The 25,701-nt window shown below is 33.2% G+C and overlaps 1 protein-coding gene across 3 annotated transcripts in view; it reads right to left on the bottom strand.

The window, feature by feature from the left end:
- Positions 1–1,091: 1,091 nt before the first annotated feature.
- The window catches only part of ZFYVE16 (zinc finger FYVE-type containing 16), a 60,002-nt gene continuing 35,392 nt past the window's right edge, over positions 1,092–25,701 (bottom strand). For 2 of the 3 annotated variants that reach the window (XM_033111103.1, XM_033111102.1), the window contains 15 exons: positions 25,541–25,637; positions 22,694–22,855; positions 20,167–20,312; positions 18,225–18,603; positions 16,915–17,037; positions 16,024–16,179; positions 15,221–15,445; positions 12,245–12,327; positions 11,374–11,478; positions 10,615–10,762; positions 8,785–8,865; positions 5,980–6,142; positions 5,046–5,151; positions 3,924–4,091; positions 1,624–1,785 (listed from right to left, as the gene is read on the bottom strand). In XM_033111103.1, the coding sequence (XP_032966994.1) occupies positions 1,624–1,785; positions 3,924–4,091; positions 5,046–5,151; positions 5,980–6,142; positions 8,785–8,865; positions 10,615–10,762; positions 11,374–11,478; positions 12,245–12,327; positions 15,221–15,445; positions 16,024–16,179; positions 16,915–17,037; positions 18,225–18,603; positions 20,167–20,312; positions 22,694–22,855; positions 25,541–25,637 (2,304 nt within the window). Of the gene's footprint in view, positions 1,786–3,923; positions 4,092–5,045; positions 5,152–5,979; positions 6,143–8,784; positions 8,866–10,614; positions 10,763–11,373; positions 11,479–12,244; positions 12,328–15,220; positions 15,446–16,023; positions 16,180–16,914; positions 17,038–18,224; positions 18,604–20,166; positions 20,313–22,693; positions 22,856–25,540; positions 25,638–25,701 lie in introns of all 3 variants that reach the window. The other variant, XM_033111101.1, reaches the window with a different exon arrangement.

Raw genomic sequence — 25,701 nt, 5'->3', positions numbered from 1 at the left:
CACAAATTATGTGTTGCCATTTAATATTTGCAACATTTTACATTATTTATGAAGTAGCTACTTCCAGAAGACTGATATTCTCTTCCATACTGTATCTCTGCCTAATACTATAGAAGTGATTCAGTAGGAACCATATGACCAATCTGATTAAAATTCTTAGTCTCTCCGAGCCTGAGACCTCACTCAGTTCCTGAGTTATAACGCTGACTTGGTCTTCAAGTTGAGATGCTTCCTAAATATTTTTCTTAAAACAGGGCTATTTAATGTGGTTTCTTCTTCTTAAGATATACAAATGTTTTTGATACAAAAACATATGTATTCCACATAAAACATCAAAATAATGATTATATTTTATATAATTTAAATGACAGAACTAAAATATGCCCATTATTTTTTTTAATGCAACATACTTTCTTATTTTGTTGTTTGAAGTAAATAGGAAACCTCTGTAACAGTTTTAAATGCATAGAATTTAACTTATGTTAATATTCTGTTATAAAAAATAACTACCATATAAAGAATTTAAAATATGCAAAACTAATCAGTTCATTAAAATTTATATTTAATACATTTGTGTTAATGAAAATATGTAGACTTGCCAAGAAACTTCTAAGGTTTAAAGGAGAAGTAAAAAAAAAAAACAAAAACCTGTTTCCGGCTTCATTTATTGCTACATAATAATGACTACTTCAAGGGTCGTCTGGCCTGTCGTCAATCACTCTTAGAAGTGGTAAATACAGTGGTATACTTTGGAAAGAAAGGAGGAAAAATAATGCACTGCAATACAAAAATATTACCTATTTATAAATTATTAAAGATTTATAAAACACATACTGAATCATGTTCTCGCTATAAAAACAATATACTTAAATATAGAAGCACAAAATCCTGAAGCACCCACAATTATTTTAAGAATACCCATTTAATCAAGAAAAAAACATATATGTGTGTGTGTGTGTGTATATATATATATATTTATACATACATATATATATATATATATATATATATAAAATTTGAGAAGACAAAAGGCAAAATTCTGATTTTAATTCAAACAATCAAGAGTTTATCTAGTCATGGAGGTAGGTCTCCACTCCAATTATACAAATAAGTTATCTGCCTTGTTTAAAGAATTATCATATTAAGTCTAAGATCTAGAAACTGGTCTGTGCCATTGAAATACATTTTTAAGACTTTAGAAACCAGTAATCTAACTGGCATATACAGAAAACAGATAATGCCATTACAAACAAGGTTACATCTGAAAAGAGCCTTCATTAAAATCCATCTTGGCATAAAGAGGTATACCTAAGAACAGATACTTTGGCATAGCATTTAAATAACACCGTAAATGCTACAAATTTCTTAAAGAGAGAAGAAATCCTTGTCTGGTTAGTATTTGTATTAAGTGGAAAGTTTCAAAAACTGGATCTCTTAAATTTTTAGAGATTGAAATTGTGCTAATGATTTAAAAAGGTCATTCCTGCCTAAAAAGCAAAGCTTATGTGTTTCAAACGTCAAACATATTTACTTTTAGTGTTTGTGGCATTTCAGGTTTAGTGCTGGAATTAGTTTTAATAAATCAGTTTGCAATATATAATATGACTCACTGAAATCTTTTCACTAAAAAAGATTTTCTATAATGAAAAATACTAATTCTATTTCTAATGGTAAACTAGTAGAGTTGGAGGTGCCACCATGGATCACAGGAATTAGAGCACTATCAAGATCATTTAGATAATGCTGAGGAAGAAGTTGGCCTTCAGATCCTGCCTGAAATTCAACCTGGAAAAAAAAAAACACCTTGATAAGTCATCTCTGGATAGTGAGCAATCTTGCTTAGCTCAGCAGATAAATATAAACTAAAAATATCATTCAGTTTAAGCATGTTAAGAAAATACTTTTTATATTCTCTTATATTTCTTTTATCCATCTACTACATAAATTATAATTGTCCCTCCCACAGATAGCATAAAAATAAAAAACTTGCCACTAATTCATACTTTAGGTTTCTTCTCAATGAACATGTAAACACACTGGAGGACTAAAGTTTTAAATGATTACTAACATGACTTAAAATCCCATGGTATTAAAAAAAGTAATCTACTTAAAATATTTTGAATTTGTTGCAGTAATATTTAATATCTGAATTTAATGTTGCTGGTGAAAATTACATTTTAATACACCTGACTAAAAAATATTAACAGTGCTTACTCAAATAATTATCAGATGCTTCCTTGAGAAAGGAACTTTTAAAAGTGAGATGAAACTATAAGTTCTTTCCCATAAGAACTATGAGTACAACACATCCTGGCTGAAGAAATGCAAACCAGCACATGAACTCATTCTTGTTTAGATAAACTATTCTAATGAAGAACCTGCTTTGAAATCTATTATACTGGATGTTGGAAACAGAAATGTACATTAAAATAATACCGGAGGACCATTTTTTCACCTATCAAATTGGCAAAGTTCAAAACTTTGATTACATACTGCTTTGCTAAGGAAGTGAGGGAAAAGAATGCTCTCACAAATTGTGGTAGAAATATAAATTGTATAATCTCTATTTGAGACAATATGGTAATACCTATTGAGTTCATACTTGGACCTGACAATTCTACTTCTAGGAATATTTCTTATAGACTGACACTTGCGCAAAAGTAAAATATTGTGGATAATCTAAATGTCAATCAGTACATACCAAACATGCATAAGAACTAGTTAAATTACATTAATATAACAAACTACTACTATGCAACTGTTAAAAAGCATATGTAGTAACATGAAATATCTGTAAGGTATATTAAGTTAAAGAAGCAAGGTAAATAAAAAAGAGTGTACAGGGAACAAAAAGGACACATATACCATGTTTCCCACAAAGTAAGACCTAGCTGCACATCAACTCTAATGCGTCTTTTGGAGCAAAAACTAATATGAGACCTGGTCTTATTTTACTATAAGACTGGGGATGTGATGTGATGTGATGTGATGTGATGTGATGTGATGTGATGTGACGGTGACGGTGACGGTGACGGTGACGTGAATACCGGGTCTTATTTTACTATAATATATAAGACCGGGTATAATATAATACTGGGTCTTATATTAATTTTTGCTTCAAAACACGCATTATTGCTGATTGTCCGGCTAGGTCTTATTTTCAGGGAAACAGGGTACTTATTTGCTTGTACATGCATAAAATCACAAAGCATACATAAAATGGGTAACATTGGATTGCCTGACCAGGAAGAAAGAATGAGAGGGAGTATGGAGGAGGACCTAAAGGGTTTGGAGATAAGGGTAGAAAGGAGATCTTTCCAAGTCTATTACTTTATAAAACTCTGTTAGGTACCATTTACATTGTAGCCTGAAGTTAAGGGGCCAATTACATAAACTACAGTGTGAATGCTGGAAATGTTCAGTGAGGTGGTCCTGTTACATACACTTTCAGACTTCTGTAATTTTAAATCATGTGAGTATAGAATCTGTTCAAAATAATAAATTTAAAAACCGACTTATTAAGCAGGATAATTGTGGAGCAAAGGTCAGCACACTATAGCTTGAGGGCCAGTAGCCTACCACTTTTGTTAAAAAAAAAAGTTTCATTGGAACACAGCCCAGCTTGTTAGTTTGCATACTGCCTACGGTTGCTTTTGCACTGTAATGGCAGAGTTGAGTAGTTGTGAAAGAAATCATACAGCCCACAATGCCTAAAATATTTACTCTCTAGCTTTTTACAAAAAGTAATCTGCTGACCTCTGTGGAGAGTAAAGGAGATAAAGTACATGAAGTGTGTGTAAACACTGATGATCTACAAATTTTAGTTGTCTTTGTCCCAAAATAAAAGGTTAAAGAAAAAACTTTTGATTATTTTAATATAAGATACATTCATTTCAAAAACACATCACAAAAACATGCCTCACCATATCAGTGTCAATGGAAACTCTGAGGCCAATTTTATTCATCCCATTATTCTTTAGAGTTTTCAAGTGAGGGCTCAGTGCAGCACTACAAGCCATGGCTATTTCTTTTGCAAACTGATAATGAGTTGCTGAAATAGATAAATCCTGGTCCTTTAGAAAGTAGAACACCTGAAAGGTATTTAATTAGGAAAAAAATCATGATTAAAAGTACATTTAAAAATGCAGTAATTGCTACTTTCAATTCAACTTTATTATTAAAATTCCAATGTTAGTTGCATGAAATTCACTAGTTAAGAGCACTATATATTTTTTACTTTAATACACACACACATACACACCCTGATCTATACTATAAGTATAGATCTTAAAACCAAAGGTTACAGAATTTGGAAATGACTGCTATTTTTGCCTAAAGTTAACCTGTAGCAATGAAAGCCTTGTTAACACAGTTTAGAGAAGGGTACTAATGAGCCCACCCTGTAAGTTCACCATCTTATAACGACATCTTAATAAAGTTAAGATCAAACAAAGAAATATTTTATCATTTCCATACCCTCTATAGTTTCTATCTTGTACATGCAGAAAATCACAGAAAATACATACGCAATGAGTAACACTGATTGCCTGACCCAGGAGGTAGAGTGAGTGGGGTGGGCGGGGTATGAAGGTGGACTAAAGTTTGGGAGTCTAGTTTCATGTCCCTTTCTTAAAAACAATGTAATAATTAAAACATGCAAAAATAACTTTAATATGTAAATGTTGATTATAAATTGATGTCAATAAAATATTTTTATTTTTGTAAATTAAGAGAAAATGAAAATAATATGGTCAGATAACATATGTATTACTGTATAAACACAGATGGCAATGCTACCAGAACTTAACTGTGGAGCTGGCAGGCATCATACAATAGCCTGAAATAATCCTATGGAATTCCAAGTCAGGTGTTATAAAAGGTAAGTCTGGGGTAGAAATATGTGTGTCCCAAGGTGTGATGTAAAAAGTGTAACAAGCTGCACTTAAACATTCAGAGGTTGAGTACTGCAAAATCTCCCAGTTAAAAAAACAAAAACCATATCGAAACACAGCATATAAAGGGAAGGAACCTTCTTTCTCAGTTACCTCAGTACACTTTACAATCTTGTCATCAATTTCAAAATCGGCTTCCAGTTTTATTTTTTCACTTGGAAATCCTTGTAATGATATTCCATCCACGGAACTAATAACACTACAGAATAAAACATAATACAACAGAATTATTACTAATAAAGTGCTTCTTATGAAGTGAATTATCAGATTTGAGCAAATGGAATAAGGAGAAAAATTATGAAAGTTATAAATTTATAGCAGCAGTAAGATATCTCAACTATACACAAAATAATTAAAACTGTAGTTTATGTTCATTTACCAAGATTTCTTGATTGTGTAGCAAATTATATTTACATTTTCGAATACCCAATTCAGACATGAGGTTTAAAATACACAAGTCTCTGAACTGAAAAGCTGTCTCATGAATTTCAAAAACTCTATTTTAGAATCCTTCAGCATTAGCCCTCTTCTTCCTTTTTTTGCTCCAGAGCCCTTAGCCATTCTCAAAAAAAAAAAGGTAACTGAAAAGAGGAATGGCAGTAATATTCTGTAAGACCTCTAATATGTATATTATTAAATTCAGTTGTTTGTATTTACAGTGCATCAATATAATACAAAATAAACATCCAAACGGAATCCTATACTTACTTGACAAAAATATGTACCATACAGCAGAACAAATGTCTTGTTTTTGTCAGCCCTGGCATCAAGCCCACACTGCTACACAATGGACATTTTGTCATTGGTCCCCTCCCAGCTGACCACCCTTCAACTCTGGCCAAGAAAACACACATGAGGCTCGTCATGTTTAAACAAACAGGCTGCATTCGTTAACTGGAGTATAAGCATTTAAATTCATGGTATAATTCTATGTTTATTCATAAAATAGTTCATTTTATTAACAGGATGTTTTTATTCTTCTCCCTTCCATCAAATCAATTACATTTTAGTAAGAAATTATTCCTACCCTTTGTTTCCTTTTTCTTCAGAATCTACCCAGCAGATATCCACATATTCTCTCAGGTCTACAGCATCAACTTTCCCACATGTAATTTTAAAGTCTTTTTGTTCTCGGAGAGCTAGCCGCAAGCCATCCATGGTCTCTGGAGTTATTTGCACCATCAAGCCATCTAAAAATAAGAGTTATGTTTCACATTTATTTTACTAAATATCAATTTATATGTCTAAGGCATAAAATTTGTATCAAAGTATGTTCTGTGCAACATATGTTTTAAGTGACCTTAATTTTTTTTCTATTAGGAGATAAGAAAACTATTTCACAAAGTTAAAGATTCTTTTTTTAATAGTAAAAACAGGTTATTTTTTTAATGGCAAAAAAATGTTAACAATTTTTAAAAAAATAAATGATTAAAAAAATTTTCCACTTCTGGCTATGATACCAAACTAGCTCTTTCACAACAACGAGCCATAAAACTAGACACGAGCCATAAAACTAGACACAATGTATGAGGCTACTGTTTCAGGTAGTGGACAACAGAAAGTACAATACTGTGATCCCTAGAGGAAAACTCAACAAGTCAGCCCACAATTGCCCAGGCTCTCTGCTTGGGGACAGTTTCTACAGTTTCGCCATGGTGATTCATGAAGCCTGCAATGACCCAACTGGGTTAAGAAGCCAGAAATAACAGTCTGAGGAAGCCTGGAATCTGGGGTCAAGATACTGAAGACAGAGGCACCAGAGGACTGTGCGGAAGGGTCCCTTTACATCCTTGGGCTAGACCTGGGCAAGGGGCCGGATGTTGAGTTTGATTAGCAATGGCCAGTGATTTACTCTCTCAGGCCTACACACTGAGATCAGCTAAACATCGGGATATGGAGCGCTGCCACGTTGGCAAACACGTCAAGGTGCTTAGAGGGGTAATGTGATGGGAGGGTGGTATGTCTGGAGAGGGCATGGAATCTCCATGACCCTCTCTCCATATGCATCTCTGCCATTTGGTCGTTCCTCAGTTTTATCCTTTACAAATGCTTTATAATAAACCAGTAAACATAAGTAAAGTGTTTTCTGAGTTCTGTGAGCCATTCTAGCAAATTATTGAACCTGAGGAGGAAGGAGTGGATCCTCTGATTTAGAGGCAGTGAGTCAGAAGCCCAAGAGACCCCAGACTTCTAACTGGCATTTGAAGTGGGGGTGGGCAGTCTTGTGGGACGGAGCCTTTAACTTATGGGGTCTGTGCTAACTCTGGGTAGTTAATGTCAAAATTGAATTGAATTGTTGGACACCTACTTGGTGTCAGAAAACTGACTGATGTAAGGACAAAAACCCACACATTTGGTGTCAGAGGTGGTGTGAGGAAAAACCTCTCATTAGGAGTATTAAATCACTCATGCTGAATCAGTTCCTTTTCAAATGCAGAAAAATGTTACTATTCCTTTCCTTATACATGCATATAAATAAGTTCCAGATAAATTAAGTGTTAAAGGCAAAACTTGAAATCTTTAGGGACATAACAGGAGAACACCTTTTTAACTATAGGATAAGAAAGATTTCTTTAAAAACATTAACCATAAAAGATTAATAAATTATACTGTATTAAAATGAAGAACTACCATGTTTCTCTGAAAATAAGACCTAGCCAGACAATCAGCGCTAATGCATCTTTGGGAGCAAAAATTAATATAAGACCTGGTCTTATATTTTATTATTATTATATTATATTATACCCGGTCTTATATTATAGTAAAATAAGACCCGGTCTTGTATTATAGTAAAATAAGTCCAGGTCTTATATTAATTTTTGCTCCAAAAGATGCATTAGAGTTGATTGTCCGGCTACGTCTTATTTTTGGGGAAACACAGTGGTAAAAAGACACTACAAAATGGTAGAGGAAATATACAATGTATAAAAAAACTATGTAACTATAAATCAGTTATAAAAAGATAAAACATGATAGAAAAATAGGCAAAAGATGTAAACAGGCATTTCACAGATAAAACATGTGTCCAGTGCATATGTCACAAGATGCTCTACTTATTAGGGGTGTGCTAATTATGATCGTGTTCAGAGATAACTACCAGAATGACAAACATTAAATAGTCTGACAAAACTACATTTGGAAAATATGTAGATCAATGTGTAATCTTACATATTCTGATGCAAACAATTCAGCAGTATCTTTTAAAAGTGAACATTTACTAATCTACTGGCCAAGAAATCCACTACTGGAAATATACTGTAGAGAAACTCTTAGACACGTGCCCAGTGTCAACACACAAACCAACAAGAATGTCACTAGCACCACTGTTCCTAACAACAAAAAAGAACCAACCCAGATGTACATGATCGGAAGATAATTGTCATACATTCACAAAATAAAATATTGAATAGCATTGAAAATGAATAAGCTATAGTTGCCAGCAACAACATGTGTAAATTTTAGAGACATCATGTTATGTGAAAATAGTTAAGTTCCATAAGACCATGTGAAGAATGATATCATTTTTATAAATCTTCCAAATAAATATAAACAAACAATATATTGTCTAGGCATATGTTTATAGAGAGTAAAAAGAAAATTAAGCAAGAGAATGATAAACACATTTTCTATTTTCTTGGTGAGAGGGAGAAAAAGGCATAAGTAGACCCAATATTGGTCATGTTCTCGTTCTTGGGCTGGGTAATTTCAGAGAAGTTTGTGGTACCCTACCTTATAACTTACATATATTCTTTTATATAAGTATCAAATACAGTTTCAAAAAGAAATGGAAAACATCTTTACATTAAAACAATCTTAAAGATGAAACTGATACCTTCAACGATGCTGGACTTAGCAAGAAATCCTGAAGATGTTTTTAGAGCTCCATTGAATACCACAAAACTTGCACCTGTCACTGATAAAAAAATACAACAGTTATGTTTTAACCTGCTCTATTTTATGTTATAGGATATATTTTAAATGCATAATGTGGAGAATGGCACATTTTAAGTACTTGATAAATGCCATGCCCATACCACTTACAATAGAAAGCTAATCAAAAAACAAACAAAGATAAAATATTACATAAAGGTAATTTAATGTTTGTATCTAACAACTGATGGACTATTGAGCTATTTAAAATCTTTGTGTCTGTGTCAGGGAGGGTGTGAGAAATTGAACATCGCTACTGGTGAGAGGATAAATCAGAACAATCTCTGGGAGGACGACTTGATAATTATCTGTTAAAATTACAAATAGGTCTTCAGTAGAATAGGTCTTCAAACTGAATATTATAAATAAAAGCAAGTCCACTGAAATACTTTTCTCTGGTATCCTTTGCACCAACTGCATTTTTAGGAATTAATGGCATGTATACAAAGTTATTCACAGTACATTTTTATAAATAGCCAAGGACTGGTAAAGGCTACATCCATCAATAGGAACAATTAAATGATGTACATATATAAAGTGGAAAATTATGTGTAATGCAAATATTCTTTATATACTAACATTGAATAATGTCCAAAGTATGTTAATAAAAGAAAAAGTAAGGTGCAGAATGGAACAAATGTTATGATTTGTTTAAAACAGTAGAAGAAAGGCTGTGTGTGTGTGTGTGTGTGTGTGTGTGTTTGCTTAAATATATATATAAAGAAAAATGTCTCAGAAAGGATATACAAGAAACTGATAACACTGGTTTGGTTGCCTGTGCTGAAGTAAGAGGGTAGCCTGAGGGAGGAAAGGCGATTTTGCGCTATAAATATTTGTATCTTTTGAATTTATACCATATATATACCAATTCAACAAATAAATATTAAATAGTTGTTAAATTTTAATGACAAAAAGTATCAATGACATGTTAAATGAAAAAAATCACAGAAACATAAATATCCAGTATAAAATCATCTATTTAATATATATTAACATAAAAAGGAAATATAGTAAAAATGTCAACAATGGCCATATCTTGGCATTTCTTTTTCTTTTTCTACTTTTTAAAACATATTTTCCAGCCTTACTACAAATGAGCATACATTACTTTTACAATAAGAAGAAAACATTTTATTAGCTGCCAAAATGTCAGTCTACTTTATTTAAATAAGTTATTTTATAACACTGTATTAATTTTATGGAATAGTTACTGCCACTTAACTTCGGATTTTATAGGCCCTCTACTGTAAGGGTTTGGTAATCACAGCAGTCACTGAGGCCATTTAGCCAGAACTGAGAGTAATGTCATTCAAATATGCTACTCCCTTTACCACCTTTATCATTTTTATAGTCACAGTTTTATAAATCATCCTACATTCTTATCTACCCTGTGCTCCCCTAATTAAGAGGGATGGAGCAAAGAGCAAGCAAAGGTGAAAAAAAAACCTCATTCTAGAAAGAAATAACTGAAAAAGTAAGACTCCCACCATATGGGATATACTAAGCCTGAAGATATCTAAATACAGTGTTCCAAGTCTTTAAACCTAATATAGCCCAAGAGAAAAACACAAATTAGAAGCAATTTAAAAATGTTTGTATAGCTGAAATTTTAAGACATACTGTTTTATCACCATCAATTCAGCAAATAAGTAAAATATATATATTTCCCTTTTGAAAGGAATTCTATTTATTGAGGTGGTTTAATGGATTAACACCAGGAGCCAACACTCACCTTTTCTAGGATGGCCAGTGGCACTGTTGGCCTGTGTTTGATAAACTCCGTCATTCTGTACACAGACTAGATGAGAATCTGCTTCTGTACTAAAACTAGCTCCAATACTAATGACATGCTCATTAGAAGAACTTATTACTTTCATTACCTGGAAAATAACAACAGTCATTTAGAAACACTTTTAACATTTTATGACTTCATCAGTTACAATAATTCAGAGTCACATTTCTGACCAGCTTCATAATTATCAAGCTTTGGTCTGGACAACTCCCTAACAATGTGATAGAAACAAATGTATTAAGTAAAATCACCTCAATTAATAGATAAAACAGTTAAGGAAAAAAGATGAAAAAATAGGATTAAACAAATGCCTTATTAGGAAACAAATCTAAAATTTCAAATATATTTTACCATTATACAAAGGGTGCCAAAAAAATGTATACACATTTTAAGGAAGGAAAAGTATATTAAAATATTAATACTCAATATATACCAATAACAAAAGATGAATACAAGTGATGTTTGACTTCTGCAATTATAAGAGATGCTCAAAGTGGTTACCATCAGCGTCCAGACACTTCTGATTAAGGTGAACTGCTGCTTGAGCCATGTTGACCAAAGTGTCTACTTGTATACGTTTTTTTGGCACCCCTGGTATATTAGATAGTCTGATTCAAAACAAATTTAATTTGACAAACTTCTAAGGAAATTAATGTTCAATAATTATCTTCAAAATTTGAATAGAGCTATTATACTCACATCGCTGTATTTTTTCCGAGGTATTTTTATGCAGCTTTTCCCCATTTCCATATGAATCAACAGCTGATCTATGTTATGCAAGGTATACTGGTAATTTCGAAGGTCCTACATAAAATAATGACATTTCCATAAACCTTAAACTACTATCCATGCACATTGATCCATTCAATAATTCCATTTTTAAGAGTAGCCATCATTTTAAGACTTGTGATACCTAACTGCCAAAATGCCATCCAGAAAGCAGTATCAACTTAAAAAAACCTACTAACCCTTCCAGCTACTTCACAATAATAAAGAATATTCTCAGGAAGAACGCTATAGTAATCTCTTTCTAGTTATACATCTTCCAAAATAGAATAGGTCTTCAAACTGAGTATTATAAATAAAAGCAAATCCACTGAAATACTTTTCTCTGGTAATAGGTAAACACAAAATTATAGAAATTACAGGTGGAAGGGAACCTGCAACATCATCTAATCCGATCCTTCCTATTACAAACAAGAAAACTGAGGCTACAATTTGGTCACAATCACCAAACTTAGTGACTTTACTAACACATTTTTCTAAAGCACCAAAAGCTTCAACATTTGTGTAAATCTCACATTACCTAAATTTGTAAGCACTACCGCAGAATGAATTGAAAGGCAATTAGAATCGTACACATAAATTAGAAGATGTGTTCTATTATAAAAAGCAGTTCATTAAAAACAGAGCCCGTTTATGTTAAATGAATTAGGATTTATTATAAATAAACTTTCATTATACCAAATATACCAAATTAAAATAGGAAAATATAAGTGTGTAAAATTTAATAAATATGTTTTTTAAGTAACAATATAAGAACACTGAATGAAGTAGTTCAATTACTCACAACAAGTAAGTTCATGATAGTGTGTCCTATTTCTCCAAAGAGAGGTTTTCGGCCTCTGATACTTGTTAGAGGAGCAGGGTATGCTATACATAAGAAAGGAAAACTGGTTACTGTCCAAAACCCACCCCAAAGTCTTGAATTTATTACCATTAATTCTCATTTTTCAAACATTATGGATGAATACCACCTAATCATTACTTTGGGGAAAGTGAGCAATGCCATGAGCCCATACTGTGTATCTACTAGATGCTACACTGAACTGGGAACTTTACATACATATCTTACTGAAACCCTATTAAGAACCTGATGAGGCAAGTATGTCTATCCCTACTTTACAAGTGGGAAAGTAGAGACACAGAGATGAATAAACTTGCTTATGGCAACTCAGTTAATAGCTGGTGAAACAGATTTGAAACTAGGCTTGCCTGATTCCAAAGCATTTAGTCTTTTCTTTATGTTTCCATAGTTACAACAGTTGGGAAATTACAATAATTGGCTAGACCCTATAAAATTCTGATAAAGTAAAATATGAAGAATTAAAGATTCTTAAGGCATGTATAATTCTGTTCAATTATGCTAATTTATGGATGATTAGTAAACTTTCACAGTCCTTGGGTCAGCAAAATAAAAGGAGCATGTAGAATCAGAGAAATCAATGCTGAGAAGAAGAAGGGACATTGAGTCTGTCACCTAACTACTCTTTTTCTTTAGGGCACTGTAAATATTGTGCACCAAAAAGAAAAAGATACATTGCTGGCAATGCAGCAGGGCCTCTGGAAGAAAAGGAAGGTGAAAAAAGGCAAGTAAGATTATTTCTGTGATGATAAAAAGCAGATACACTTTTAACCTTTAGCTTAGGTCATAAGCACACAAACCTCTCTAATACTTGTTATATAAATATACAAATATACTTCCTTAAAATTCTAAGAAAGCCATCTGACATTATCTATTCTAAAAACGTTAAGTCACAGTGACTCACATCTTTGCTGTAGCAAAGATACTTTGTAGTTTTAAAAAGGATAGCTAAGTTATTTGGAGGACAGAGGGTGTAGACTGGAAAAAAAAATAAGACAGTAATAAAAGACATTAAAATGATAAATGATATGATTAAGGTAAATGCTGACTTTTTACTTCATCTTTTATGAATGAGGGAGCATCCTTGTAACTTGATAGAGGTAATTTTATTTAAAATACTATTTTCAAAGGTTACGGCTTAAAAGGACATCTTGTCAGAGTTACAAAATGATCTCATAAGCCATCTAATCCAACATTTAATAATATTCCAAACAAATGGTCTCAACATAAAAGCACAATCTCCATTTGAAAGTTACTAAGTTTAGACAGTTACTTTTAGTTTTTAATCTCAGGACTCTAACTTTTACCACTAACTTTTCCATATGTACATTATCTCTGTAACAAAATAAATGCGCACATGCACGTACGCATGCGCATACACACACAATCACACTTCCAAGGTCATGTCTAAAGAGGCAAGGGCACCAGTAACACCAAAATGCTAGTCTATCTAAAATCCAGCAACATGAAGAACTCAGAAAACAGTCAAGACTGTTGACTAGTTAACTTCTATGTATAACTGCTGATGTGCCCTCATCACCATTAAACAGCTATCATAGCTTTGCAGCTCCAACCCCTGTGATCTTTGGAGAAGTCCCTCATGTTGCTCCATGATTTTCCTAGTTTCAGTATGAAAACAACGTAAGTATCTGGAAGTGATGCTGGCCAAAAACTGGCCAAACTTACAGATTATATGTTCCATAATTACTTAAGATTAGCTAGCATACTGACCTAATCTTCCATAAAAATAACTCATTAACATCAGAGACAAAATATTAAGTTGAATGGATGTAACACTTGGCTCAGAATGAAATTTTCTAAGTTCTTTGGCACAAAACTTGAGATGAAAGGTACATTTTATTACTTTTTAAATATAATACTTTAATAGGATCACATATTTAAATCCTAAATAGTAAGACCCCCCCATCAGAGTTTAATGTTTAATAAAATTTGCCAAATAGAGGGATTTAAATGAGTATCTTTTTCACTGAATTTGTTCATTTTGAAATAGTAATGGTCACTTTTATAACTTCCTTACATTTAATTTTCCTCCAAGAAAATACCTATTAAATTATATTAGAATCAAACGCATAAAATTTAATTAGATGTGATGTACTTCACATGCAATACATAATTTCTTGCAAAAAGGGATAAAGGGTAGGAATTCAAAAAAGCTTAATACTAGAAATAATTTCAACTTAGATATAACCATATATATAAACCTGGACCATTATTTAATAACAGCTTTAGAATCTCCAGCTGTATCAAGGGTAGGTATGTAAACACATACAAACATACATACTCACATATACACTGTATTATACATAAGTGATAGTCTGCATCACTTTGGGATGATAAGCTAAATGTGAGGAATGTAAAAATAAGAAAAAAAGAACCTTAAGCTTAGAAAAATGGCAACCACTATTTTTAAGTATTTCCCTCTCTAAAAATAGTCAATTTTTTATTATAGTCAGTAACTGTAAACTGTAGCACTGATAATCCAAAAATCCTTTATGTTTGACTTCATAATGTACACAAATTGAGGGGGTAATAATTTACCTTCTTAATACACAGGCAACATGACATAATGAAATCCCTACAGTACATGCTTTTAAGAAAACTTCTCAAGGTTTTGTATGTTTTGTTCTGAAATTTAAAAAAATATTTTTAAAGGTAAGTTAACATAATAATTATGAACATCTAGAAACTTCATGACATACCAAGGTTGTGTAGACTAATTTCGTAGTCAAGGAGGGTTGTTTTGGAATTGTAAAAGTACAGTAAAACAAAAGTGGTCCTATTAATCCATTAAAACATTGATTTTAACAATATTCCGAAAATTCTTATTTTACATTCAGTATATTTCAACTTATGTAACTTATTTATTATTCTAAAACTCACCTTTATATTCTGCACCCAATCTCAACATTAAACGCATAGGAAAAACCTTTGCCCAGGGAATCTCTAGCTTCTGGATAAGAATTCCACAAAGAAAAGGATTACTAGGTAATGGGAGATCATCAAGTTTCTGAAAAGTAGGTGTAATAAACAGAAATCCTCCGTGGTCCTTGCTACTGAGGAAACTCTCAGTAAAGGTAATATTGTCCAAGTTTTCTATGTATTTTCCTGGAAACAAAATCAGGAATAAAAAGAGTTTGAGTTGTTTTAAAGATATATTCTGAGTCTGAATGTCCCAATATAAACTTCTTAAACAAAGGCAATGTAGAATATATTTTTTTCTTATTTCCACTCTTGAAGAAGCATCTATTAAATACTTTGTGTGCACAAAGCTGTTATTCCTGGAGACGAGGGAATGTGAACAAAACTTTGAAAATGTTTCTAACCCTTTATTTAAAGACTTTTCTCCTTACTGCATGGTCAAGTGAAAAATTATCATGTCCCCCCAATCTTATACAGGCAGTAAGAAAAGTATACATTTTTTAAAAAATTAAGAAGGCACATACATTTTCACTTTTAAAATAAGAAAAAAATCTGTGTAAAGACACTGATCACATAAAATGCTAGATTTAAGGTGACTGAAAATGATAATTAAGGTCCTTCTAAGAAATCAATCTCTTCACAAAGTAAATCTTTAATACAGTTATCATAAATGCCTTTAACTTTTTTTAATTAATTAAAGCATAAACGCCCTTAATTAATTTATCCATCCCCTAGTCTGAACAGTTCAAAATAAAATGCTATACCTTTTAGAGCATCCTTATATATGGAGATAAATAGTCTGAAGATGTCCTTAGGAATAGTATCTTCATTTGGCAAACATAACAATAGAATAATAATTTCTGCCTGTCCCAAGCCATGCAATCCATTGGTTGAGAAGTACCAATATTTGTCTGAGGAATCTTAAGTGATAAAAGCATACAACTATGAATGTCAACTTCTATTAATCAAGAAAGCTAAATATAATTCTCCTTTGCATGAAGCACAATTTTTCAAATTCGCTAGTTTTCCAGAGTTCTCCTCACAAAAACTTTAAACTGAATTGTATAATATTAATGCAAAAAAGAGAAAGGATGAAAGGTTATTTTATGGAGTCAATAAATAATTAACACTAAAATAAAAGATGCACTAATATGCTAAAATGCAGTGGGTAAGAATCAGGTTAGTTTCAAAGAGAATGAAAAGCTGAGAAGAGCATTGTTGAGTATTGAAGATTATTTATTACTGAGGATTCTTAATTTCCTTACTTTTTATGAGGTCCCATGTGATTTACTTTAAAACTGTCTTTATTGCTACTAAATCAGGATTCTTGCTTATTTCAATTACCAAATTTCAACTTATCTAAAAGTTATATGAAATACAGTTAATTATATCATGAGCATCAAAATACAGCTCAGCTATGAGCCCATGACCTTAATTAACATGACTGAGAGATACTAGTAAAAATCTGTAAATTTGTATTTCAAGTCCCACTGAATACAAGTTTGCAAAATTTATTTATATTCATATTTGGCTAAAAAAACAATATCCAATGCTACTTATTTTTCATGATTACCAGTCAAAATCTAACCTGAAGATGTCATTAAATAAGAAATCCTGCTTACCAATTAGGCAAAGAAAGATTAATCATTACTTACAAAATACTAACTTGACATTCACAAGTAGATTAGCATTTAGGACAAATGTAACAGGGTGAAAACCTTCGCCTTCAAGAAGCAAAATGATCTGCTCATGAGATGGATGTTCTTCTACTACAGGCACTAAATCATGAAAATGACACAGTTAGAATAAACATGACTTCCTGTTAAATATGTTTGCAGTGAAAAAAACATTTATAAATCCACCAATGGCTTGAGCAAATTTAAAAAGAAAGCAAACACGCTTCGTAAAATGAATCAACATCCTGGAAAACTGTTATATACTCATTTTTACTTTTCTATTTATGCAAAGATATTAATACTGTAATACATATAAATCCTGATGTTATACAGTACATATGCAAATATGTTAATCAAATAGCATATTTATACAATTTTAATACCTTTAAAATTTTAAAACAAACATGTTTTTGTAAAGTGGATTCCAGTCTGCCAGCCACTCCAATTATAAATTCCGAAATTTACAACTCTGAAAGTAATCTAGACCCAAGTTGCACATATCGCTTGCTGACATATGCCCTGTATTAGTAACAAGTGGCAAAATAAAAAGAGCTTGACAATCAATAGGAAAATATGCATAACATGCAAAGAACAGGGCTTAAGGTATTTTTACCACAATAGCCAGGTTCATGAAATAGCTCCTACTGGCAGAAAGAGATCCTAAGCTCCTCCCTACATTATCATGCACAGGGCATGATCACTTCATGTTGCAGGAGGCGGCATAGTGTATCCTAGGGAACCACTAGTAGGAGCTGGCCACAGATCTCCAGCTTGGAAAAGACCGTAGAGATCATCTAGGTTCTCTTCTTTTAAAAGGAAACTGAGGCCCAAAGAGATTACATATAACATGCTTCAAGTCATACACATTAAGTAGTAGAAGAGAAACTAAAATTCCTAGTTTTATCATCCAATCCAATACTCTTTTCTTTACACACTACGCTCCCTTAAAAAAAAATGACATGGAGTCAAAAACTCTAGTACAATGGAAATATTTTCAAGGCTAACAGTCTACAATTTCCCTGTTGTATTGGACTTTCTGCCTCACTCTAAATTAGGGAGTTAGATAAATGAATCATATTGAACTCAAAAGTCCAGATCTTTTTAGAATTTGTTTTTATATAATAAGAGTTTATGTAAACTAAAGTTACCAAGCCATAGTACATATTTCAACCAAATTGTCTTAAGTTTAAAATAATGCATTTCATACAACACTGACAAAATTCATCAGTACAATCTTTTTTTAAAAAACTTCTTCTTAAAATGTAAATAACTGCTATCTGCTATCCTACCTGATCCTTTTTCTCCAGATGCAACCAGAAGAGGGGGCAAGCTGTCCTCATCATCAGGTAGAAGACTAATCTTATTGCAAACATTCTTGTCAATGCCACACAATAACCTATAACTTGAAGTACTAGTGACAGGTAAATTGCTGTTAACTAAGACACTAGTAGGATCAGATGGCTCCGCAATTTCTGCAAAAACATCATCATCTAGTGGAAAGGAACCAGAAGTGGGTAACACCTCAGTTCCTGTGCTGATGGGCAGTTTTTCTACCGATGGAACCTGAGAAATAGGACTCTGAATGATCTCGTTTCTTGTAATATCTCCTATTTCATTGTTTGGCTGTTCCACTGTGGTAGAATGAGCATGATCCACTGTGTTTACCATCTGTAAAATACAAAATAAAAAACAAATCAGTTCATATTCTCTGTGGAACTGTGAAATGTTGATCTCTGTAGCCAAATATATCTTTTAATAAGAATAAATAAAACCACAATGGGCTCAGAAATTCTTCAGAAGCCAAATTTCCCAAGAAACAGTACCGTTTTGCTTCTTTCAATTCAGGAAGGAACATAAGGTTTAGCTTTACTGTATGCCCAGGGTAGGTATTAATGACTTTAATTTTATAGACTGGAAAGAGGAAGAAAGGAGAACTCCAGGATCCTGTACCACATCACACAGGAAGCAAGCTTAGTTCAACTTAAGCCTCTCCTTCTCATGATAGCCAAAAAAGCTTCCGGCAAGCAAGGGAGAGAAAAAGGGGGGGAAACAGGGAGGAGAGTGGTTAGGAAGCAGAGTGGTAAACATAGTCCACAACAGTAACCAGCTAGAATAAACTACACCTGAAGTCTGCTTCAATAAAGCCCCTTTCTTTCTAGATTGGCCAAACCTGAGTCAGTATTAAATGAAAAATCATTTATAAACTCAAGTAATACTTACTACCGTATTTAGAACTTTCACTTTGTTAAAATATTGATTTTGTTAAAATATTACTAAAAAACATACTTTCAGTAATTATGATATTTGTAAAATCCAGCTCATGGACTCTTACTGACAGACAGCACATATGGTATGTGAACTGGAACAGAGCATTATACACATCCATCTTGTCTAATGTGTGTACCCAGGATAAACCAGGTAACTGGCACAGAGTAGATGCTCAATAAATATTTGTTTAATGAATAAAAACACTGCCACTTCAAGGATTAATACTTGCTTCTATGAGTATTTAGCTACTTTACAATGAGAATTCTTAGTGGGCTGGGATTCTATACTATGTATCTTCTATTTAACACTTAGCACACTTCTGTCAATGCAAACAAATACCACCATCAGATACTTTTCTAAATGTTTGAAAATCATTAAACACACATTAGTCTAAATCTCAGTTCTATTTCAAGGCACCAGTAGTTCTCAAGATGTGGTCTGGGGATCCCTAGGATCCCTAAGACCCTTTCAGGGAGTTAGTGAAGTCCTAGAATTTTCTTCATATAATTTAACCAAAACGACTGAATATAGAAGCAGATGTGAGAGTCTGTCTTCTATTAAGCCAGACATTAAGCCAAAAATGTAGAATGTTACTCCTCTCACTAAACTTTTGTTTTGGAATTTTTTCCATAAAAATATTATTTGTATTATAATGAGTTTATTTTTAATTAATTAAAAAATTAATACAGTAATTATCAATAGGTGTAAACCACATAACTTATAGTACTTTGGCATTCTCATAACTTTTAAGAGCATAAAGGGGTATTAAGAAACAAATTTTTGAGAATCATTGCCTTAAACTGACATTGAAAAAGGTAAAATCTAAAATATATTCACTACATCATATATTTCTCATTTTAGGAAGCTTGCAGCATTAAGAAAAAGCACTCTAATAATCACACAAGGAATTATCTACAAAATAAAATTTTATTTAATTAACAAGTCATTCTTTAGATTCCTTACCAAGGGCAGATCTGGTAAGAGAGGACTCAGAAAGTCTTCAGAACATCTTTTACTTCCAGATGATAATTTTGCTGTATCTGCAACTTCACCATTAGGCAATATACCATCTGCAAACCATACTCTCTTCTGTTCTTTGGAGCATAATCCTAGATTCGATTTAAAAAGTAAAACATTTTAACTTGACAATATTGCAATGATTTAATACAAAATCGGTCAGGAAATGTTTTCCAAAGCTTTTCCTATCCACTGTCAAGCCCTGCATCCTCAGGGTTGCAAAGGCCTAGAGAAATGGTCTTATGTAATTCATCTACCCAGAGTGGAAGTCTTTTTCTAATTCACACAAAGGCAGGGTGACCCTGGGAATAACATACTCAGAAAAGGAGTGGACAGGAGAGGTTGAATCTTAAAAACACACAGGTCAGGTTTAAAACCTATATTATTATAAAACTACGTTTGTGAGTGTGGAGTGGAGACTGAATAAAATTTAGGGACTAAGGCACAAGAGGGAAAAATGGACTAGACCAGAGCATGGCAGATAAGCAAAGAAAAACATATGAAGCACAGAAAGAGACAAAAAATGTCTAAAAAAGGAAACAGGATCACCTATGCATCAGGGGTCATTTCTTACTTTTAATTTATTTAACAAGAGATGTGTAATATATTTCATTCTTATAAAGTAGATACTAAACTTTATTAGCATTTATATTTTCCACCCATATTTGGAAGAAATAACAAGATATCAGCATAATATTTGTTCTCTTTTGTTATAAAGCATCTATAGAGGCAGGTTATGAAAATTGCTGCCGGAAGATTTTAGAACAACATAAAAATCAAAAAGATCTATATCTACCTTTCAGAAGATAATACAGAAGACAATGGAAAAACCAGAATCAGATACAATCTTTGCAATATGGGTGCACCTATTAAATAAGGTATCTTTCTTATATCTGCAATTCTTTTATAATTTAATAATTCAGGACATCAATATAACAATATGTAAATATTTTTAAAAGAAAATTTATTCATTTGCTTTTTTATATACAACCACATATATTGCATCTCCTTATTTAAGTTATAATGACAAATGGAAAATAGCTATTAAGTGAGAGATAAAGTCCAAAAAATTGCTAGAAGTATCTGAATTTGCCTTTAACCAAGTTACAGTTATTTTCTAGCCTGTTATAGACTAGTAGTTTATGTTTAAAAATGTGCATGGGCTTATAAAAAAGAATTAAATCTTGCCATTTGCGACAACATGGATGGACCTGGAAGGTATTATGCTTAGTGAAATAAGTCAGACAGAGAAAGACAAATACCATATGATTTCACGTATATGTATAATCTAAAAAACAAAATAAATGAACAAGCAAAACAGAAACAAATTCATAGATACAGAGAACAAACTGATGGTTGCCAGATGGCAGGGGGGTTGGGGATATGGGTGAAAAAGGTGAAGGGATTAAGAAGTACAAATTGCCATTATAAAAATAGTCACAGGGATATAAAGTACAGCACAGGGAAATTGGCAAGAATATTTTAATAACTATGTATGGATTCAGATGGATACTAGACTTAACAGGGTCATCACTTTTTAAGTTATATAAATGTCTAATCACTATGTTGTACACCTGAAACTAATATCAAATTGTATATGTCAACTGTAATTGAAAAAGTAAAAAAAAAATTTTTTTAACGCACACAGGCTTGACTCAAGATCCTAAACTACAACAGGTTGTAAAAAGGAACACAGATTTAAAAAAACATTTTTTGTTGTGGTAAAATATACATTTAAAAACATATTTTAAAGGAAAGGAGATATGCCAGTTATTTACCCACTGTCTCTCAAACCCAATGGTCTCTTCTCCACCATGGTCTGTCTCTGATGCCAGGCTGGAAGTCTGGAAAGTGCAACTCCCAGACCCCCTTGCTAGTTGGCTCTAGTCAGGTTCCACCAATGGCAGGCACTGGTGGGAAGGTGGAAAGTGGGATGAGAAGAAATTCTTTCTGTTTCTAATTCCTGCCAGGATTCTTGAAGCAGCTGCACCACCAGACATACGAGTAGCTGCATGTCATACTCCTTTACCTCCACCCTGGAACACTCCTCAGTCACCTGAGTACTAACTCTGTCAGGCCCCTGATGGTTCTAGTGTTTGCCTCTTGGTGTTCCCCCAGAGACAGGTCACAGCACCAGCCACATGGTACCCCGAGCCCTGAATTCCAGGTCTGAGAACCAGGCACCTCCTGATGCTCTGTACTGCGTGTGCCCCCATTTTACTGCCTCTCACTTTTCATTCCACCAGCCCTGAGGTGGGGGTTGCCTCCTGCGATTACTAATCTCCGAGTCATCTTCAGTGTGCTCCTTTGGTCTTCCCACCTTCTTACATACGTGCATAACCAGTTCCCTGTATTAAATTCCTTCTGGTATCTAGTCTGGTTTCTCTTTCCTCACTAGACCTTGTCAACACTAGAAAATTTCTGTTTTAATAATTTATCTTTAGTCTAAGACACAGCATTTTCTTCTACTTACCTTCAACATTTGATTGTTTAAGTGCTGAGATTGGTAACGTTGTGGGTGAAGGTATGGTGGATGTTTGGGTCTCCTGAAGAGGCTGGATCGTGGCACATTCATCAGAATGATTAGCTTTAAGATTAGAACTAGTTGGGCTCATCATCCTTTCAAATGCATGAGCTATTATGGAGGAAAAAATAATATTCAAATCTCAGACGTTTTTGAACTTTGTATGATATATATTCTATTGTTCAAGTTGTAAGGAGAAATCAATGGCTTAGCCAGAAAAAGAAGAGGCATTTGAAAAAGACGATGTCTTGACTTTAGTTCACAGCACTCCAGTTCAGTATACACTACCCATTAGTTTTTTCAATATTATAGTTAGCTTATGTTCGATATCTACTATAGAAAATCATTGTTAATGTGACTGTTTCTGCCCTGTACCCCTAGAGTCTATTTCTAAAGTAGTTCAGAGTGATTCTTTAAGACATAAATCATATCATATTGTCCCTCTGTTTAAAATTCTTTAATGATTTCCCAAGTGGAGTGACAATTTAAGTTGTTACGATGGCTCACAAGACCCCAACAGTCTGCATCCCAGCCTCCTCTGCCTTCCCAGATACTGACCTCATCTCTCATTACAACTCTACTTGCTCATTATGACCCAGCTACCCAGGGCTCTCCTGGCTTAGGGTCTTTGCTCTTATTTGTTCCCTCTGCCTGGAATGTTCTTCCCCTAGATATTCACATAGCTTTCTTCTCTTACCTCCTTCAAGTTTCTGCTTACATGTCCTATTATCATAAAGCCTTACTCTGGCCATCTTATAAAAACACTGCCTCTTGCCACCAACCTGTTACTATCTTGCATTCTTTTATTTTCAATTACGATATTATCATCATCTGATATTCTCTTTGCTTACTGTCCATCCATTTCTCGCCCATTAGTAAACTCCATGAGAACAGGATGTCTATTTTGTTCTCAGCTGGAACTCCCAAAATGCAGAATAGTGCTTGAATATTGCTGAATGATTTTTTCACCTAAATAACATAGAATAGCACTGGCAGCTCTCCGTGCAACATATCTCCAAATTGATTTGCTATAAAAGCTACCACTACCAAACTAACCTTCTTAAAGTAAGACTAAATGATAGCACTCTCACGAAATGGCTTCCACTAACCAAGTGAAATCCAAACACCTTACGCTGGGTTTTAAAGTAATTTCCAACTTGCCCCTAATCAACCTAACAGCACTCACTTGCTTCCTTGAAATTTACAGTCTCATCACACCTTCTCATTATCCACAATCTCTATTCGAACTATTTTTCCTTCGAATCCTTCATGGAATGTGTCTCACAACCCTTAAGCCATCTTTCTTCTCTTATTTAATAACATTAAATGATCTTTCATTTTCAACCCTAAAGTAGATGTTAAAGTAACTTTTATTTATGTTTTCTTGTGGTGTGTAAATTAAGGACAAAGAGAACCATAAATGAAATTATATGCTATAAGGTATCAAAATAGAATAAAAATAAATAAACAAATCCATTTGAAAATATTTTCTCTGATAAATCAAATAAACTCAGTACCCTACTGAGTCTCTTCAATGACTCTATCTTCTCCCCTTCTGGAGTCTTACAGAGTATGTTTTAATGTTCACCTAAAAATCTGACCTGTCAACTCAAAACGTTTCAAAACTTCACAGCTGTTTTCTACTTATTTAACTGGGGAGAGATAATTTTGTGGGAGCTTGCTTTAATATTTCTGAATTCTTACAGGCTGCATTGGTTAACAGCATCAGCAGAGGTCTTCTAGGCTATTGAAATAACGTTGAGAAAAAACAAAACAACTATAAGCACTTAAACTAATCTCTTCATACAATGGTGGTAACGGAAATATAAAAAGATTTACACTCTATTATCTTCCAGAACAGAGGTCAACAGCAGGGAGTAAAGCAGCTTACCTCAGGCTAACAGACTCACATCAGAGCTTTTTGGAGAACTGCTGAAAAAATTTATCTTCATTCAAAAGAGAAAAACAAATCATTATCAGGTATTTATTCTCCTGGCTACCAGGAAGCAGTGCCTGAGCTAGTGCACAGGCCTGGTCTTAAAAAGTCCCAAGTAATATTTGCTGGGAATTAAACTGTCAACAAATTTTTGAAAATGCCACCAAGAAGTACTCAAAAGAACAAACGTGTATTTGAGGGAAAAAACACAAAACACACACATACACACACAACTGTGAGAACTCAAATAAGACCACTAAGATCACTGCTGATAATGGTAGCTAGCTAGGGAGCCAGAGAAACAATGGGAACCACATACAAACAAAATTCGAAAATTCAGAAGGGAAAAAAATATGAGACAAAAATGGGCAAAAAGTGTGGCAGTCCTATACATTTATCTATAAAGTCATAGATATTACTACCTTATCTTTATTCCCATTTTACGTTGCAACTTTCTAAAGGATGGGAACTATTATCTTGCCTGTGCTATTGCTATGTAAGATTGAACACTATTTACTGGTAGGTATTCTATGAACGTTTAGATTAAAATGATGACGATGACAATGGTGATGGCAAAAACAATAGGCAGATGAAATGCAGCATTTAGGGACTTGGTACCTGTTAAAAGTTAATGAACTGCCACTCCAGAAATTGTATGCTTCCTTTCCAGACTGGGAGTATTAATTGTGACAGTGGAACAAAAAGAAGAGAAACCAAGCCTTGGGATGTCCCACCTAAGCCAGATAAGTCAACACTAGGTCCTCGCCTTAAGAAAATAAAGAAGTTTATCTTTGTCACAATCCAATTGTTTTTAAGATATATTCAATTACTGAAAGAAAATATGTCAGGTTACTACTCACCTTTACTAATAGTCTCATAGCAGACGACACATACTCTTGCTTCCTTTTCTAGATACTGTAGTTTACACTTTCTATTACAACAGACACCACAAAATACCTATAAAGAATAAAATATCAAATTTGATTCTGTTTCAAGCATTCTTATACCTACTGGAGGTAGG

The sequence above is a fragment of the Rhinolophus ferrumequinum genome, chromosome 7, assembly GCF_004115265.2.
Source record: "Rhinolophus ferrumequinum isolate MPI-CBG mRhiFer1 chromosome 7, mRhiFer1_v1.p, whole genome shotgun sequence".
NCBI lineage: Eukaryota > Metazoa > Chordata > Mammalia > Chiroptera > Rhinolophidae > Rhinolophus > Rhinolophus ferrumequinum.
This window is presented reverse-complemented; position numbering and strand designations above follow the sequence as displayed.